Raw genomic sequence first — 20382 nt, 5'->3', positions numbered from 1 at the left:
ACGAAATTAAACGATTATGAGTAATATAGGTCGCTGTTCATCACACCACGTATTGGTCACAGCTGTGAGTGGTCACCTGAGGTCCGTATGTCGGCCGTGATCTGCCTACGTGACGCATACAAAACGGTTTAGCGCACGGAGCAGCAAAAATGCACAGTAGTGAATTGCGTCTGGAGAAGGGTTGGAGCGGCGCCGGTGAAAGCGTCTCGCGATGGAGGTATAATAGCGTCCGCCAGGCGTCTGGTCACCGCACACAGCACACTGTCCGTCCCACCAACAGACGAGCGACGACATGGCCCGCCCGGTGAGTTGCTACGTCGACTCCTCCTCTCTCATCCTTATACTACGTCCATAACATTTCTTCGGGACATGTATAACGAATGTAGTCAGGAAAGACACACGATGCGTGGTTCGCGACTTCAGTTGCATTACTGAGTAATTTACCAGATAATATCTTTTGACTCGCGTACAAATTATAACCAGGTTACGCAGTTCACAAACTAATGTTGCTCAATTTCTATATTTTGTCGTCCAACCGCATAGGTGAATTAGCTCCTTCTCCTTTTTCCATGTAATTATCATTCTTGATATCGTTTCATGCTGTCCTTCATGTCTTTCAGTTTCATTGGACTTTAGTTGACATATAGCACTCTGATCTTACTTTTGATAACGGTTACCCACACAATTCTCTCATGGTCTAAAGAACTATTAGTGTTTAATATGTTATCTGTTCATTTCGCCAGATTTCAAAAGCATTTCCTGTTGATCATGGTGGGATTTCATTTTGCTACAGGACATTACTTTAGACGTAGACTTCTTCAGCACCATAGCAGTACTTTTATCAGTATTACATGCATATTTCATAACTTGCTTCGACGTGTTTGTGAGACGCAAAATTAATCGCTCGGGTAGAGTGTCGAGCCGGAACAGTTTCTTTGGCAAGTTTTATTAATAACTTAGGCCACCTTGTGTATTCGCAGTTCCTGAACAGTGGAATTTTCCATTTGTACTACGGTGTGTTTCTAAGTTTACATTATCCCACTGGCATGCCTCCTAATACTTTCAGTTTTAACTTATCTCTGTATACCCGTAGTTGGTAACATGTATTACATTCGCTAACTAAGTTCTCAACGAATTATGTAACATTTTTCTAGCTGCTATGGCACGGATTTTGGTATCCGTTCCCTTCGTAATCTTGTTCCTGTTCAGATTTTTTTTTTTTTGCTTCCTTTCTTGCATACTAGCGTACAGTTTAAACAGTAATGACGCTTTATATCCTGGCTTACTCGGTCTCCTCTTTTGTAATCTTCCTCTTTATTGCCCATTGGATTTTTATAGGTGTTGTAAATTATAGGCCGTCTATGTGTTTTATCGCTCTTTGTCTCATGATTTAGAGCCTCTTATTCCGCCTTACAATGGCGAACATTTTGTCTAGATCCGCTATCTGCTGGTGTATACGTTTCTGCGCGCCTCCTACACCAACCAACGTCGATTATTTTACATATTACAATGCTTAAAGTTATTTACTTTCGATAACACAGTCGCTATAGAATTCTTTATGGTTAAAACTAAGGTTCCACCGAAGTTACAAGCATTTGTCATTAATTGCAGTTTACCTCTAATAATTTATTTGTGATTTTTGACAGAAGAATCCCAAGCCCCTGCAGGGTCTGGACCATCAAAAAATTTGTATATTTAACTGACTGTGTAAATTTAACCTCCAACTGCTTTTTTAGTGACACATACCCTAATATTGTATCCCACCTTTTCATAACTTTTCTTTAATTCGCTTTCCTTTCCTATTTGTTCTTGTCCTGCATCGTTTCTTACGTTATCTGTTCTGTTTCTCAGATAGATCTATACAACCACATTTAAAATGATTCCAGGGACTTGTTTTCCGGTGTGAACAAAAATGCTCCACTCACTCATTTCCAGGAAATTCTTTCAGAACTATGTGTCAATAGGTGATTCCAATACAGTTTACTTCTTATAGGTTTCTTCCACCTTATATGGACATCTATCTCCGCCATATTGCGTTATCTTTCTTTCAACACAGGGATATTCCTTCTCCTACACCTTCTATTGGTATCTATGTGCGTCATATTACGTTATCTTACTTCCAGTTCAGGGATATTCCTTCTCTTCTTCATCTGCACAATTCCTCAGTTGGGTCTTAAGTGTGTCCCACTTAATCCATTGCTGTTTGTTGATTTAATTATGCATGTATTGGCATTCTTGATTTCAGCATAAAGAACTACGTTGTTTACGAACTTTTTTAATGGTATGTATTTATCTGTGGCTTTTTACCTTGACCTACCGTAAATGTGATCTAATACTTGAAAGACTTATCACGGGGGCCTTAGCATCTCCAAGTCTTACTTCAACTGAACAAAGCAGAAAACAGTTTATAGTGGTTGCTTATTTTGTCTGATGGCGTTTGCAATGGTTAATTTTGCTGTAGTTCATCAAATGTTAGGGTCAGGTTATTTTTGTTAACTAATCTCTGCGATCAGATGTCGCCACTGTTAAACAAAATACGGATTGGCCCATAGTCTTAAAAGAATTAAACGCTTACTACTGTTCAAAACTAATTGATAACCCCTGTGAAATACGCAATAGTTTCGACAAAGTTTTTATTTTTATTTTATTTAGTATTTTCTTTGAGTGATCGGTCGTCTGACTGGTTTGATGCAGCCCGTCCCAAATTTCTCTCATGTAGCAACCTCTTCATCTCAGAGTAGCACTAGCAAACTACGTCTTCAATTATTTTCTGGAAGTATTCCAGTCTATGTATTCCTCTCAGATTTTGCTCTCAACGCCTCCCTCTAGTACCATGGACGTTATTCCCTGATGTCTTAACATATGTCCTATCTTTCTGTCCCTTACTCTTGTCAGTGTTTTACACATATAATTTTCCTCTCCGATTCTGTGCAGAACCTGCTCTTTCCCTACCTTGTCAGTCCACTTAATCTTCAACATCCTATGTAGCACCACATCTCAAGTGCTTCGATTCGCATCTGTTCCTGCTTTAGTGTTTGAGTTATGAACCGCCGGCTGCGGTGGTCTCGCGGTTCTAGGCGCGCAGTCCGGAACCGTGCGACTGCTACGGTCGCAGGTTCGAATCCTGCCTCGGGCATGGATGTGTGTGATGTCCTTAGGTTAGTTAGGTTTAAGTAGTTCTAAGTTCTAGGGGACTAATGACCACAGCAGTTGGGTCCCATAGTGCTCAGAGCCATTTTTTTTTTAGTTATGAACCGATAATGTAACAGACTCACCAGAATTTCAGGAGCAGATGGTTCGAGGGAAAGTATATGCCTAGTGAAGTATCGTCCACCATTATTTGACTAAAGGAAAGTCAATGAAATCATATTTGATAATATGCCTGACTTACATGCTGATCGGTTTCAGCAGACCTATTCGGTTTGCACCTTCCCAGTTAGTCACTAGGACCTGTACTATAAATGAGAACTGCAGCTATATAATATAGGAGTTTCAGTTGTAAGGTATCGTCTATTTTAAATTTTTCCAGAAGGTTGCTGCATCACTTTGCAGGTTTTCTACCGCTTCATTGTTTCGGAACCACTGACAGTGTTTTCATCAAGAGCGCGGGTACTGGAAACCCTTGAACATTCCAGCCGTAAGGGCCAAAACTTTAAAATGAACAAGTTTTCGGATTTAAATTTTATGTTGTGTGAAGATTACCCAAAAAATTTCTTTGTCCCAGATACAACTACACTGCTTATTGTACTCATACTATATTTGTATTTTATATCTTTAACTGAGTACACGTCGTGATAAAACACACCAACATCTGTCATCCGTGTGGCAGAGGGCGAGTAAGTTGCTACAGACCTGCTCTTGTTATAAGCTGGAAGTTTGAAGCAGCACAATTACAGCATTACGGAAAGAGACTTGGATAAATGTTTGTCGCACTGTCATATATACTGTCATATGTGTACTCGAACAGGCGCAACTTCGAAAGCGAGTAACACCACTTAAAAATATACTTACCTGAATGGAAAGTGTTTTGTCATGAGCAGTTTGACTGATCGCTACCGTACTGATACTCCAGTACGCCTGCAAAAAATTATGGTTAAAATTTCATCCTCGTGTGAGTTAATTTTCACTGAGGCTATTCCTACAGACGAAGAATGGTGTGAGTATATCATAATCATTAGATGTGTCTAACGTTACTGGGATTTTTCAGGTGCAGATCCCAACGCATCATGCCATGGCACAGCTACCTTTAGCATACTGTCGTACTTTGAGATAGTTCGAATCGTTTGCATGAGGGACATGGTAGCATCATACCTACAGATCTAGGAGACAGTTGTCCCTGGTGCTGTAATAGAACGAGTGGTGACGAAAAGGAATCTCAATAATATTGTGGTAAGAAGAGTATGTACAGATGGATACCTCCATAAGGTCTACGCAGCTAGAAGATCGTGGGATTCTTCCACTGGCTCTGACTCGTATGTGACAGCAACGGAAGTCACTGCAGGGACTATATGCAGACTGTCACCATGAATTAATGGGGAACAGGTTACTAGTAGCTACCGAGTTACAATGAGTCTTTTACTGCTGACGCTGAACCACAGGCAACGGAGACTTCCATGGAAGCACTCAAATGCGAAACTGAGTGGCATTTTCTGATGTTCAGTAACTGGTCTCGCTTCTGTCTGAGACATTCCCCTCGATGCCAACGTGTCCTTAGATCATCTTTTGAATGGTCACAGGAAGCAGCAACTCTCGAGACCCATGGTTTTTCGGCTCCTGGAATTAAGGTGTGGGGAGCTACTCTCTCTGTATTCGTCCGAACAGGCCTTGGAAGACCCAACGGTACCGACCGGCAGCCGCGTCATCCTAAGCCCACAGGCGTCACTGGATGCCGATATAAAAGGGCATGTGGTCAACACACCGCTCTCCCGGCCGTATGTCAGTTTCCGAGATCTCAGCCGCTACTTTTCAATCATGTAGCTTCTCAGTTTGTCCGACAAGGGCAAAGTGCATCCGGTGTGCCAACAGCACTCGGCGGACCAGCTGCTCACCAATCCAAGTGCTAGCCCAGCCCGACAACGCTTAACTTCGGTGATCTGACGGAAAGCAGTGTTGCCACTGCGGCAAGGCCGTTGGCTGAGGAGCTGCTACATATGACAGAAAGGCTGATTCTGTAAATTTCCCAAGGAAGCTGAACGCTTGCTGGTATGCAGCAGTGATGGAGAGCCAGTTTCACGTTCCCTCCACGATCAAAGCATTAAAAGGCGTATTCCAACATAATAATAATACAGGACCACACAACAATCACCTTAAGCAGTGCGTGGATCCTTGCCTGACATATTCGGTTCCTTGGTTTGTCACCTGTAAAGTACGGCTGGGATACGGTGGGAAGACAAACATATGTGAACCAGCCTAAACTGGCACAGCACACGTTTCATATATGGCAAGAAATTTCGCAAGAGGCATTCGGAGTCGGTTTGTTTCGATGTGTCAAGACATACAACAGTGGAAGTCACAGGGGCTCAGAATGACTTTGGTATGGACATTATTACCGAATGGAATGAAAGTTTAGTCATTTAATATTCTCTACGTTACGACATTCCGCACTTGGTTCATTATGTAACACCTCTCATTTCCGACAGTACATTTGCTAACTCACAGATTCAATCTCTATTTCTTTTGTGTGGTATTGCGGATGACATTTTTGGGGGGACGCGCAAGGAGATGACTTGAATATTCTGTCCGTCCAGTACCACTCACTAAATTGATATTGGTAAAACTTTTCATAGATTCCGGACACAGTTAAAAGTTTAGAAAAGCGGCACTGTAGTACGCTATTGCAGTTAGTTCTTGAGCAATACAAACAGCCTTATTCTCTGGTGTCAAGAAAAACAGTTTCTCTCTCTCTCTCTCTCTCTCTCTCTCTCTCTCTCTCTCTTTCTCTCTCTCTCTCTCTCACTCCCCTGTTTACTCTTTCATCACTAGCTCCCAAACCTGGTGTTGCCCAGGCAACCATTTTGAAAGTTTTGCATTAGAACTGAAAAAAAGCTGAACTGTGTTTATAGTGTAATGGCGAAAAAGTTTCCTTTCCATGTATTCATGTAAACACCCTTTAAGTTATGCAGCACTCGCACAAATAAAATGAGCATCTTGTACAAATATATGAGTATAGCTGCTTCGCGTATCAACGTCGCAATTGTGTAAATGTCTCTATAGCAAAGCCTTATCATGGCTCTGTAGATGCTTACTGTTTTCGCCAACAGCTGCTTCGCAGTTGACAGCTGTCAAATGCGCTGACAGGTGTCAGCAATTTCACTCGACTGCAGGAGTGTGGTGACAGTAAGGAATAAACTTATTAAAAGTTCAGACATGATCAGGCATTTTTTTCCCGCATCACAGTGTATATGACGTCAAATCTCTTGTACTCTGTATCGTACAATGATGTATTTGTGTAAGTTCATTCTGCGGCATATGAGGATACTGTCTTCGAAATATCTTGCCAGTAGAGTTAGTAGCAAAGAAGTAATAAATATAAACGATATGCATGATGCAGCAGCTGAAGTCATATATCCTGATCCGTCAGTCACACGATGTGTAGAAACTTTCAGCGGCATGTGTGGAGACTGCAAAACGTGTTTCGGATAGAGTTAGTAACAAGGAAGTAATGTATTTAAACATCATCATATCATCCGCAACGTGGCAGTTTGTCATACAATTCTTTGTTTACGACGTCATATCTCCTGAAGTATGATACACTCCTGGAATTGAAATAAGAACACCGTGAATTCATTGTCCCAGGCAGGGGAAACTTTATTGACACATTCCTGGGGTCAGATACATCACATGATCACACTGACAGAACCACAGGCACATAGACACAGGCAACAGAGCATGCACAATGTCGGCACTAGTACAGTGTATATCCACCTTTCGCAGCAATGCAGGCTGCTATTCTCCCATGGAGACGATCGTAGAGATGTTGGATGTAGTCCTGTGGAACGGCTTGCCATGCCATTTCCACCTGGCGCCTCAGTTGGACCAGCGTTCGTGCTGGACGTGCAGACCGCGTGAGACGACGCTTCATCCAGTCCCAAACATGCTCAATGGGGGACAGATCCGGAGATCTTGCTGGCCAGGGTAGTTGACTTACACCTTCTAGAGCACGTTGGGTGGCACGGGATACATGCGGACGTGCATTGTCCTGTTGGAACAGCAAGTTCCCTTGCCGGTCTAGGAATGGTAGAACGATGGGTTCGATGACGGTTTGGATGTACCGTGCACTATTCAGTGCCCCCTCGACGATCATCAGAGGTGTACGGCCAGTGTACGAGATCGCTCCCCACACCATGATGCCGTGTGTTGGCCCTGTGTGCGGTCGTATGCAGTCCGGATTGTGGCGCTCACCTGTACGGCGCCAAACACGCATACGACCATCATTGGCACCAAGGCAGAAGCGACTCTCATCGCTGAAGACTACACGTCTCCATTTGTCCCTCCATTGACGCCTGTCGCGACACCACTGGAGGCGGGATGCACGATGTTGGGGCGTGAGCGGAAGACGGCCTAACGGTGTGCGGGACCGTAGCCCAGCTTCATGGAGACGGTTGCGAATGGTCCTCGCCGATAACCCAAGAGCAACACTGTCCCTAATTTGCTGGGAAGTGTCGGTGTGGTCCCCTACGGCACTGCGTAGGATACTACGGTCTTGGCGTGAATCCGTGCGTCGCTGCGGTCCGGTCCCAGGTCGACGGGCACGTGCACCTTCCGCCGACCACTGGCGACAACATCGATGTACTGTGGAGACCTCACGCCCCACGTGTTGAGCAATTCGGCGGTACGTCCACCCGGCCTCCCGCATGCCCACTATACGCCCTCGCTCTAAGTCCGTCAACTGCACATACGGTTCACGTCCACGCTGTCGCGGCATGCTACCAGTGTTAAAGACTGCGATGGAGCTCCGTATGCCACGGCAAACTGGCTGACACTGACGGCGGCGGTGCACAAATGCTGCGCAGCTAGCGCCATTCGACGGCCAACACCGCGGTTCCTGGTGTGTCCGCTGTGCCGTGCTTGTACAGCCCTCTCGCAGTGTCCGGAGCAAGTATGGTGGGTCTGACACACCTGTGTTAATGTATTCTTTTTTCCATTTCCAGGAGTGTAGATAGGTGGCCCTTACTTTGACAGTGATAGTTGCGTTACAGGAAGTGATATGTGTACCATGTTTGGATGAAATCGTAGCACACACACACACACACACACACACACACATACACACACACACACACACACACACACACACACAAACCCATATTCATAATATGTTCGGATTAACTATTGAGTCACCAGTCGAAGATTTGATGCGAACCACCATGAATTCCTCTCTTACGCCAACTCCATCACGTCAGAACAGTAGATACTACTAATGTCCCCTATGATTCCTTAGATATCTTCGAATGTCTGTCTTCTCCTGCAGTTTTTAAACTCTACACCTCACTCAAGTACCAAGGAAGTTATTCCTTCAAAACTTAACACATGTCCTATCTTCCCTTCCTATTTTGAGCGTTCCCATCCCCATCATCTTTCGAACACTTAATTCTCTTTTTTCCGGGTTTCCCTACAGTTCCTGATTGACTACCCATACAGTGACGTGCTCTTTCTCGAATAACGGCTTATGTTTAATGCAAGTAAAATTCTTTAGCTCGCCTATACTAGGCTGCTTTTCACGTCCTGCTTGATTCGTCGGTCATTCGTTATTTTGCTACCAAGATAGCCGAAAGAATTAACTTCGTCTACTTGCTGGTCACCAAGTTTGATGTTAAGTTTATCGCTAATCCCGTTTTTGTACTACTCACTACAATAGTCTTTCATCGGTTTGCTGCCAATCCACATTCTGTACGCCCTACTAGTTAGACTTCTCATTCCATTCAGCACGTCCTGTAATCCTTCCTGACTTTCACTGAGTATAGTAATGTTACCAGCGAATCTTAGCATTGATATACTTTCTCCCCGAATTTTAATCCCATTCTTGAGCTCTTGACCTGTCTCTGCTGCTAGAATGTCACAATGGTATTTCCCATTCCCTGGCCTCGTCAGCATCTCTTACCGGTAAAAGTAGTTGGTAACCTTTGAGGTAGTGGCACGGTATGAACGAGTAAAACGTATTTGGGCTACGTAAATAATGAGTTCCACTAAAATTAGTTTTACAATTCATTATATGTATTGGCCTACCTTTGGAAGTACAAAATTAATTTTCACGTCGCATCTCCTCGGTATTTTTTCCCTTTTATAATGAACAAGACCCAAATCCCTCTGTCGGGCCTAACAGCCGCGCACCTACCACCTACCGCTGTTTCTGCTGTGTTGTTGGAGAACACAGGCGCGCAGCGCGCTTCAGCCACTGTTCGCGGCGGACAGGCGGGAGTTTTTAATTCGCTGTCACCCGGTATTAACACACGTGATGCTTCTCATCCTTGGTTTAACTCACAAAGCCAGCTCCCTCAAAGGCTTATAGAATGGAAACGCAAATTAATATCTGTGACGTCAAAATAGCGGCCAGGTGATACGTAAAATAGCGAGTCGGTCCTTTTCTGTTAGTAATTACGTGTCACGAGCGTTTATTAAGCCTGTTACAGTCTGCAGTTTCTTTTCCGCTTGGAAGAGGATCAGTAATTTAATTAGCGGCCTGGGATGTTTGGAGCACAGAAGCCAACAACACCAACTAGTGGTATAAACTCATTAGCGGGGGTGCTCTCAGTAGCATATGATTCGCAACACCGTAGCAATTGAGAGACATGGTAGCAGTCCTGGAATGTTTCTTCGTCACCAGTATAGATGCTTTGAGCAAATGTCTCGGTAATTTTCTAGGAGGCATCCCTGGCTTCCTTCGCACTTAACGGACCCAACAGGTTCTCCCCAAAACTATCATGACGTAGGTGAAGCAAGCGGTACGCTTCACTTTAATGGTAGGATGTGGGGAAACGTCCAGTCTGCAAAACACTCGTGCGACCCGTCTAGAATATTGGATGGTACCTGCTAGGAACAGGACTAACTGGTAATTATGAGCGTATAGAAGGAAGGCTAACACTAATGGCCACAGGCTGACGTAGGGACTTCTAAGACGAGGTTAGACTAGTTATACCGCACACAGATGCATTTAAGTAACTATTCTTCATCCTCTCGACACACGAATGAAACAGGAAGAAACTCTAAGACGAAGTGCATTGGCAAATGATCCCCGCCGTACTCTTCACATTTGTTTGTAGTCCATGGAAGTAAATCCGGGAGATCGCATGCTTTTTGATGTGAACATATTTTCAGATGTAGGTGGCACGATGCATATCATGCTTCATATTAGTCTTTTCTGCAGTCGTTCCTTTCAGTCGCCGTTTACAGTTTTATTGTTTAGGTGCTCTATCTGAGACGGCAGATCCAGAGTACCACTGTAAAAACCGGTTTTTCATAGGTCTGATTCCAGAGTAATCTCAGGAAGAAGGACTTCTTGGCCCGTCGGTCAATAGGTAGTGTCTTTGACTAATAATCAAAAATGTCCTGAGTCACGTATACCCACCCAGCCACTGCCTAAATTTTGCATAAAAGTCATCAGCAATGGCGGTCGACGCCTTTCCGTCGTAAGTTGTCGCATTCGTTCACATACACGTCCTAAAATACTCCTTGTGCGAGTATCCCAGACTTTATACTAAAAATGGAACTTGCAATAACAAATTCGCTAGGAGCTATACAGTTGACCAGAAACATAAAATTATTGCTCATTCAACAGAACGTATACTAATGCTGTACTGTCCTCTCGTCGCTTCAATAGAGAGTACCCTCAGATGCAACATGTTAATATTTTTGGCATCTTCTTTTGTATATTTCACGCTTATTTACTTAGTCTTTATTCTTTCTGTTGCGTTTCCGGCTGCGTCGCTGTATATGTGTTTTCGTGGGACATACTGAATAACGTGACGTCATTCGTCTACCATCAGATTACCGTCTTCACTACGTATTTGTGGTCAGGGAATATGGTGAACGAGGTCTTGTGGAATATTCTGTGGTTAGGAGTGATTTTGTAATTGAAAAGTGAAAGAGAAGTTGCCGTAAAAGGCCGTGTGGTACAACGCTGCTATCTCTCTCTCTCTCTCTCTCTCTCTCTCTCTCTCTCTCTCTCTCTCTTGCTCGTTAAACACTGATGGTAAGTATTGTCTTTAACTATATACTTCATGAAAGTAACACGAGCTTTAATTGTCTTACAGGCGGTCGTGGAATCGTCTGTAACAGCATCGTTTTATCCGCCTGAGCGTTGTAGCACACTTTTCTCGATCGCCAATCCCCTCTGCCCACCCGTCAAGCATATGCGAGCAGTAATTTGTTGGTTGTAAATCAACCTAGATTTGCGCTGATAGCAATGGAAGTGTTCGGGTAGACAATCGAATCGTACGCCCACTGAAGAAGACGGTCAACGGTGCGTTGGTGTTATGGAATATCCATAATACACCTAGGAAGAGAGACAGGGAGGGGAGTTGGAGAACGAGAGAGAGAAAGAGAGAGAGAAATGTGTGGGGGCAGGAAGAACTCGTTACTACTCCACGGTGCCCTCTAGTTCATCGTATCCGCCTTCATGATTTTCGCTCCCTCGTCGATTCTGTTGCCCTTTGGAAACGGCATCGTCCATTCACCTGATAGAAAGTTCAGTGCCATCCGCTAATGAGGAAGCTCGGTTTGTGACTGAGTGCACTGTTTGTTCCTGCGAGACACACAAATATCTTGAGACCCTACTGCTAGGTTTCGCTTTTTACGGACAGTGAATAAAGTTGCAGCATTTCTTCAGCCAGCAGTAGTTATTCAGTTGTTTGAAATAAATAATGCACGCGATCCGTTGGGACGTTAAAACTATAACATCGTAGGAAACTTTCCAGACTTCGAAATATGAACTGTTAGCTGATGAATTTCTTATGAATGCCGTCGTTAAATCTACTGTACTGATATTTCAACACGCACACAGTTATTAGAAATGAAAATATTTTTCGTTCTACACAGAAACTGAAGATATTTATACGGATACATGATATGAGTAACGAACAGGTCCCTCATCATTTGATTTTGCCTTCTGTTTGTGAAGGCAGTCCATGACTATACGTAATTTACGTCCGTTACTAATAAGTAGAAAGAGTAAAATCAGCTTTTACAGTATCTAAGTTCCTTTCCTTTGTTGCCATAACATCGAAAACTTCTATCAGGTACTTCAACATTTATGGTTCTTCCTTTTTTGCGCATTATTGCAATATATTCCAAGTTTCAATCCCTGGAAATTTAGTTAATTATTTTAAATTTTCCATGAAGTATTTTTTTATCACAAGGAGAGGACAATGTATTCGTAATTGTGACTAACAGTTACACAAAACTGTATTTGACTGGGGGATTCCGAGGGGGTATAACTTATCAACGAGGCGGCGGTGCGAGTGAGGTATTCTATCTCTCTCCCTGTCTGACACTCACTGTCCCTTTTTTTACTGAGGAGGATGGCGTCTTCAAACAGATTTGATGCGTCTCATCACAGTTCTGTCCATTGTACCAATGCCTTCAGCTCAGAGTCTCAAATACACCGATTGTCCTGAATTATTTGTTGTTTGTATTCTAACCCCTTTTTCCCTCATTTTCCCCTCTACTGCGTTAGATAGGGATATAATTGCATATTTTTTTATTTATTCAGTTGTTAAGCTATCTAAACCGATCTGTTTAGTGCTATCAGTCCCTTTCTAACATCGCAACATGGTTTCATACACACAGTATTTAGTTTTCCGAAATTCCTTCACCAGGGAAGACGAATGGAATATTACAGAATTTGAAACACGAACAGCTGCTAGCATGAGTTTCTTAGAAGTAGATACCTTAGTGGTTGCGAAGCAACTCAAATCGCTTGATACGGGCAAGTCTTCAGGTCCAGATTGTATACCGACTAGGTTCCTTTCAGATTACGTTGATGCAATAGCTCCCTACTTAGCAATTATATACAACCGCTCGCTCACCGATAGATCTGTACCTACAGATTGGAAAATTGCGCATGTCGCACCAGTGTTTAAGAAAGGCAGTAGGAGTAATCCATCTAACTACAGACCTATATCATTGACGTCGGTTTGCAGTAGGTTTAGAAGCATATACTGTATTCAAACATTTTGATTCACTTCGAAGGGAACGATCTATTGATACGTAATCAGCATATTTTCAGAAAACATTGTTCTTGTGCAACGCAGCTAGCTCTTTATTCGCACGAAGTAATGGCCGCTATCGACAGGGGATCTCAAATTGATTCCGTATTTCCAGATTTCCGGAAAGCTTTTGACACCGTTCCTCACAAGCGACTTCTAATCAAGGTGCGGGCCTATGGGGTATCGTCTCAGTTGTGCGACTGGATTCGTGATTTCCTGTCAGGAAGGTCACAGTTCGCAATAATAGACGGCAAATCATCGAGTAAAACTGAAGTGATATCAGGTGCTCCACAGGGAAGCGTCCTGGGACCTCTGCTGTTTCTGATCTAAATAAATGACCTCGGTGACAACCTGAGCAGTTCTCTTAGGTTGTTCGCAGATGATGCTGTAATTGACCGTCTAGTAAGGTCATCCGAAGACCAGTATCAGTTGCAAAGCTATTCAGAAAAGATTGTTGTATGGTGTGGTAGGTGGCAGTTGACGCTAAGTAACGAAGCGTGTGAGGTGATCCACTTGAGTTCCAAAAGAAATCCGTTGGAATTCGATTACTCGATAAATAGTACAATTCTCAAGGCTGTCAATTCAACTAAGTACCTGGGTGTTGAAATTACGAACAACTGCAGTTGGAAAGACCACATAGATAATATTGTGGGGAAGGCGAGCCAAAGGTTGCGTTTCATTGGCAGGACATTTAGAAGATGCAACAAGTCCACTAAAGAGACAGCTTACAGTATACTCGTTCGTCCTCTGTTAGAATATTGCTGCGCGGTGTGGGATCGTTACCAGGTAGGATTGTCGGAGGACATCGAAAGGGTGCAAAAAAGGAGAGCTCGTTTTGTATTATCACGTAATAGGGGAGAGATTGTGGCAGATATGATACGCGAGTTGGGATGGAAGTCATTAAATCAAAGTTTGTCGTTGCGGCGAGATCTATTTACGAAATTTCAGTCACCAACTTTCTCTTCCGAATGCGAAAATATTTTGTTGAGCCCAACCTACATAGGTAGGAATGATTATCACGACAACAAAAAATATCAGAGCTCGAACAGAAAGGTTGAGGTGTTCGGTTTTCCAGCGCGCTTTCCGGGAGTGGAATGGTAGAGAGATAGTATGATCATGGTTCGATGAACACTCAGCCAAGCACTTAAATGTGAATTGCAGAGTAATCATGTAGATGTAGATGTAGATGTATTTTTTTTTTTTTTTTACATCGTAGTTGTCTAAGAAATTACTGAAATAATTTGAGGGTCTGAGGTGGCATGAGAATAAATGATATTGGCTATGTATTAATAAAATTGACACTAGCAGTACTTTAGTACTTGTACAACTACAGCTGCTACCATTAATTGAGAAGACATTATAATAACAGTAATAATAATTACAATAATGTCAATAATAACAATAAAATGAGTTGCAAATGTAAAAAGAATTTTTAGATTTTCAAAATATAAACTTTCTAATATAGCAACTGCTGGGAAAATAAAATTTAACGAGACTGCATCAGCTAAGAATAATGGAAAATGATGATCTGGTAGGGAACAAGAATGTACGAGGATAACAAGTGTGTACAGTGACAATGCAAATCCTTACTATTGCTTTAGTAGATATGTCGTTAACAGTCTTCTGAAGTTGGAGATATCACACAGTTCTCTAACATAAAACTGGAGATTATTCCAGAGTAGGGCTACTGCTATTCAGAAAGACTTCTAGAAAGTGGCTGAACGATGGAGTGGGACTGGAAGAATTTCGTTCTAATGAGAACTAGTGTTTCTGCCATGTTGTTCAGACAAGAGTATTAAAGTCGTGGAGAGAAACACTGTGTGATCAAAAGTATCCGGACACCCCCAAAAATATACGTTTTTCGCATTATGTGCATTGTGCTGCCACCTACTGCCAGGTACTCCATATCAGTGACCTCAGTAGACATTGGACATCTTGAGAGAGCAGAATAGGGCGCTCCGCGGAACTCACAGACGTTGAACATGGTCAGGTGATTGGGTGTCATTTGTGTCATACGTCTGTAATCGAGATTTCCACACTCCTAAGCACCCCTACGTCCGTTGCTTCCGATATGATAGTGAAGTGAGAACGTGAAGCCGACCTCGTCTGTTGATGGACAGAGACCGCCGACAGTTGAAGAGGATCGTAACGTGTAATAGACGAACACCTCTCCAGACCAGCACACAGGAATTGAAAACTGCATCAGGATCCACTGAAAGTACTATGACAGTCAGGTGGGAGGTGAGAAAAGTTTAATTTCATAGTAGAGCGGTTGTCAGAAACCACACATCACGCCGGTAAATGCCAAACGACGCCTCGCTTGTTGCAAGGAGCGTAAACATTGGACGATTGAACAGCGGTAAAACGTTGTGTGGAGTGACGAATCACGGTACACAACGTGGCGATGCGATGGCAGGTGTGTGGGTATGGAGAATGCCCGGTGAACGTCATCTGCCAGTGTGTGTAGTGACAACAGGAAATTCGGAGTCGGTGGTGTAATGGTGTGGTCGTGTTTTTCATGGTGGGGGCTTGCACCCCTTGTTGTTTTGCGTGGCACTATCCCATCACAGGCCTACATTGATGTTTTAAGCACCTTCTTGTTTCCAATTGTTGAAGAGCAGCTTTGGGATGGCGACTGCATCTTACAACACGGTCGAGCACCTGTAAATAGTGCACGGTCTGTGGCGGAGTGCTTGCACGACAATAACATCCCTGTAATGGACTGGCCTACACAGAGTCTTGACTTGAGCCCTATAGAACACCTTTGGAATGTTTTGGAAGTAGACTTCGTGCCAGGCTTCACCGACCGACTTCGATACCTCTCCTCAGTGCAGTACTGTGTGAAGAATGGGCTGCCATTCCCCAAGAAACCCTCCAGAACCTGATTTAAGGTATGCCTGCAATAGTGCAAGCTGCCATCAAGGCTAAGGATGGGCCGACACCATATTGAATTCTAGCATTACCGATCGGGGACGCCACGAACTTGTAAGCCGCTTTCAACCAGGTGTCCGGATACTTTTGGTCGCATAGAGTAACGATACGATGTTCGTTGATAAGCTAGTAGAGAAGAGAGTGGTTAAAGTTGTGTATAAATACGCGTGGATGTGGTTTGAAGTGTGGCCTTGTACTAATTGGAAATGTTTATATGAACGGGAATGTGGAAGACATACTATACAAACTATAAGAGAATCAGCGGAAGTGTACGATAGTGAAGTTGGGAATGGCAAATTTAGTTGCCAAAAGAGAGACAGTGAATTGAACTGAGGGTGAAACAGTTTACAGTCAAAAAATTAACGAAGGGCGTTGTTGTTGTGTAAGAGGATTCCCCAACGTCTAGTCTCCGACTGCGGAGTTTATCTTTGGCAGTTGCCGTTTCACCTCTGATAATATTTCCCTCAGTGACAGATGAAACCAAAAACTAAACACTCTCAGTCTTAAGTGAAGGCAACACCGGCTGTGAAAGGCTACAGTGCCGAGAAATCAACTATTTGCACAATTTGACTTAAAGGGGTACAGGTGTTAAAATAAAATACCAGCAGCCGTCGTTTTGATGTACACCACCTTCCCGGTCTCGCAAACGTGCATACGGCATCGAGAGCCGTGTGCTGACCACGTGACCCTCCATATCCGAATCGAGTGACGCCTTTGTGCTGGGGATGACACGTCGACCGGTCAACACCGTTGGTCTTCATTGCCTGTTCAGGCGAAGTTTAATTTTTTTCGTTTTTATTACACCATTTTCAATCCGTAACCGATGCTGAGGGGGTGAACCCCAATAGTACAAACGATTCCATCAGTGGCCAACGTCTGTGACCTAGCTTCTGTAGAGTACTGTAAAAGTGGTGTTGTGTCGGCAATCATGCAGGAAGAAAATGGCTTTTACAGTAACCTATGGAAGCAAGTTCATAGACGTTAACGACTAATGTCGACAGGAGCTCAGGCGCTCAGTGTTAGTTAAGGACTGCAGATGGTGTATTGAGTCATCGAAATTGGTTGCAATATTATAAAATAACAGGAAAACGAAGGCTGCAGGTGTTTCATTTTATAACGCATGTGTGCTGAAGTCTCGCAGGTGTTGAATCACAGATGGACATAGGTAAACTTAAAAGGATACAAGTTTACAAGATACATCCGGAGGCTTAAGTGAACAGTTCATCTGAAAGTGGAGGGACGTTATTTGTGTGTGTGTGTGTGTGTGTGTGTGTGTGTGTGTGTGTGTGCGGTGGGATCTGACCGTGCGGGAGAGGGGGGGGGGGGTGTTAATTTAGAGGGAGGGGAAACCAAGACTAGAAACTGATCCAAATGAACTGCGGGCATAATAGACTCCTGGCCATTAAAATTGCCTCACCACGAAGATGACGTGCTACAGACGCGTAATTTAACCGACAAGAAGAAGATACTGTGATATGCAAATGATTAGCTTTTCAGAGCATTCACACAAGGTTGGCGCCGGTGGCGACATCTACAACGTGCTGACATGAGGAAAATTTGCAACCGATTTCTCACACAAAAACAGCAGTTGATCGGAGTTGCCTGGTGAAACGTTGTTGTGATGCCTCGTGTAAAGGGGAGAAAAGCGTACCATCACGTTTCCCACTTCGATAAAGGTCGGATTGTAACCTATCGTGATTGCGGTTTATCGTATCGCGACATCGCTGCTCGCGTTGGTCGAGATCCAATGACTGTTAGCAGAATATGAAATTGGTGGTTTCAGAAGGGTAATACGGAACGCCGTGCTGGATCCCAACGGCCTCGTATCACTAGCAGTCCAGATTACACGCATCTTATCCGCATGGCTGTAACGGATCGTGCAGCCACGTCTCGATCCCTGAGACAACAGAGAGGGACGTTAGCAAGACATCAACCATCTGCACGAACAGTTCGACGAATTTTGCAGCAGCATGGACTATCAGCTCGGAGAGCATGGCTGCGGTTACCCTTGACGCTGCATAACAGACAGTAACGCCTGCGATGGTGTACTCAACGACGAACCTGGATGCACGAATGGCAAAACGTCATTTTTTCTGACGAATCCAGGTTCCTTTAACAGGATCATAATGGTCGCATCCGTGTTTGGCGACATCGCGGTGAACGCACATTGGAAGCGTGTATTCATCATCGCCATCCTGGTGCATCACCCGGCGTGATGATATGGGGTGCCATTGGTTACACGTCTCGGTCATCTTTTGTTCGCATTGACGCCACTTTGAACAGTGGACGTTACATTTCAGATGTGTTACGACCCGTGGCTCCACCCTTCATTCGATCCCTGCGAAACCCTACATTTCAGCAGGATAATGCACGACCTCATGTTGCCGGTCCTATACGGGCCTTTCTGGATACGGAAAATTTTCAACTGCTGCCCTGGCCAGCACATTCTCCAGATCTCTCACCAATTGAAAACGTCTGGTCAATGGTGGCCGAGCAACTGGCTCGTCACAATACGCCAGTCACTACTCTAGATGAACTGTGGTATCGTGTTGAAGCTGCATGGGAAGCTGTACCAGTACACACCATCCAAGCTCTGTTTGACTCAATGCCCAGGCGTATCAAGGCCGTTATTACAGCCAAAGCTGATCGTTCTGGGTTCTGATTTCTCAGGATCTATGCACCCAAATTGCGTGAAAAAGTAATGACATGTCAGTTCTAGTATAATATATTTGTTCAATGGATACGCGTTTATCATCTGCTTTTCTTCCTGGCGCAGCAATTTTAATGGCCAGTAGTGTAGTTGTTGAAATAGAAAAAGTCCTGGACGAAACACAGTGGAATGGAGAAGTGCATCAAATTAGTCTTCAGAGTGACAACAACAACAACTGTGACAGTTGAGTGCCTCATAAATCAACAAAATTTCAGTCATGATGTGCGTGGTGGATGCTGTTTCCGTGCAGGACACGGACTGACTGTGGTCCTCTGCCGGCAGGTGCAGAGTAGGAGCGCGGCGCTGCTGGCTGTGCTGCTGGCCGTGGCCGGCGGCGCGCGCGGCGGCGGCTTCCTGGGCCACGGCGCCTTCGAGCCGATCGAGGAGCACTCGAGCGTGTTCCACGAGGCGCCGTCGCCGCCGCAGGTGAAGGTGATCCGCGTGCCCGTCCCGCAGCCCGTGCCGGTGCCCGTGCCGCAGGCGGTGCCGGTGGCGGTGCCGCACCCGGTGCCCGTCTACCACAGGGAGGTGCAGCGCGTGCAGGTGCCGGTGACACGCACCGTGCAGGTGGAGCGCGAGCGGCCCTACCCCGTCTACGTGGAGAAGCGCGTGCCCGTGCCCGTGGACAGGCCGTACCCCATCACCGTCAAGAAGCCGGTCGCCGTGCCGGTGCCCAAGCCGTACCCCGTCAGGGTGCCCGTCTACAAGCACGTCTACCACAACATCGGCGGCGGCGGCGGCCACGGCCACGGCTGGTGATGCCGCTCCCACAGCCTCACTTTTGTTATTGGACTTTCCAATTTTTTTTATACATTTGTTGACCCTTGTTTTCTAATAAACTCTTCGAAAAATTACTGAACCGTGATTTCTTTTCAAAGAGTATTCTTAAGAATTTAGTTTAGCTCTGAGCACTTAACTTCTGAGGTCTTCAGTCGCCTAGAACTTAGAACTAATTAAACCTAACTAACCTAAGGACATCACACACATCCATGCCCGAGGCAGGATTCGAACCTGCTCGGCTCCAGATTGTAGCGCCTAGAACCGCATGGCCATTCCGACCGGCTTAAGAATTTAGTTTATATACTAGCGATGCATCCAGAACATTAACACATTTAATCACACAATGTAAGCGTGGAAGAAGTTGCCAGGGAGTAACTGATGAAATCATAACTAAATTCCTTTCAACAAATGGGAATTTTATTCACTTAATGTTGCCTAAAAGCATTTTTAAAAGAAACAGATTTAAAATTACAATTTATTCAGAGGCACAAAGAAACAAGTTTTGACTGTATAAGCTTTCGGGCAGAGAACGTTGCCGCTCCTTTTTGACACGGCCGTAGTTACGACCTCTCACAATACCCTCTGAAAGACCACACTGGTGAAAATCTGCGACACACCAGATAACTTTAAACTAAGAGTTTTAACAATTTACATAAGCACAGAAACTGTGCACCCCCAGTAGGAGGGTTGGAAATGGTACAAAACACTAACAATTAAAATATTAACCTTGCCACCGAAGGTCAAAATTCATTTTAACTT

General features: G+C 44.3%; 1 protein-coding gene across 1 annotated transcript; it reads left to right on the top strand.

The window, feature by feature from the left end:
- The first annotated feature begins 244 nt into the window (after positions 1-244).
- Positions 245-19697, top strand: LOC126336143 (zinc finger protein 512B-like). The gene is made up of 2 exons (XM_049999636.1): positions 245-304; positions 19126-19697. Exons 1-2 carry the CDS (start codon positions 293-295, stop codon positions 19600-19602), a joined length of 489 nt encoding a protein of 162 aa, XP_049855593.1. The 5' UTR covers positions 245-292; the 3' UTR covers positions 19603-19697.
- The last annotated feature ends 685 nt before the right edge of the window (positions 19698-20382 follow it).

The sequence above is a fragment of the Schistocerca gregaria genome, chromosome 2 (assembly GCF_023897955.1).
Source record: "Schistocerca gregaria isolate iqSchGreg1 chromosome 2, iqSchGreg1.2, whole genome shotgun sequence".
Lineage (NCBI taxonomy): Eukaryota > Metazoa > Arthropoda > Insecta > Orthoptera > Acrididae > Schistocerca > Schistocerca gregaria.
The sequence above is the reverse complement of the archived record's forward strand: the minus strand, read 5'-3'. Positions and strand labels throughout refer to the sequence as shown.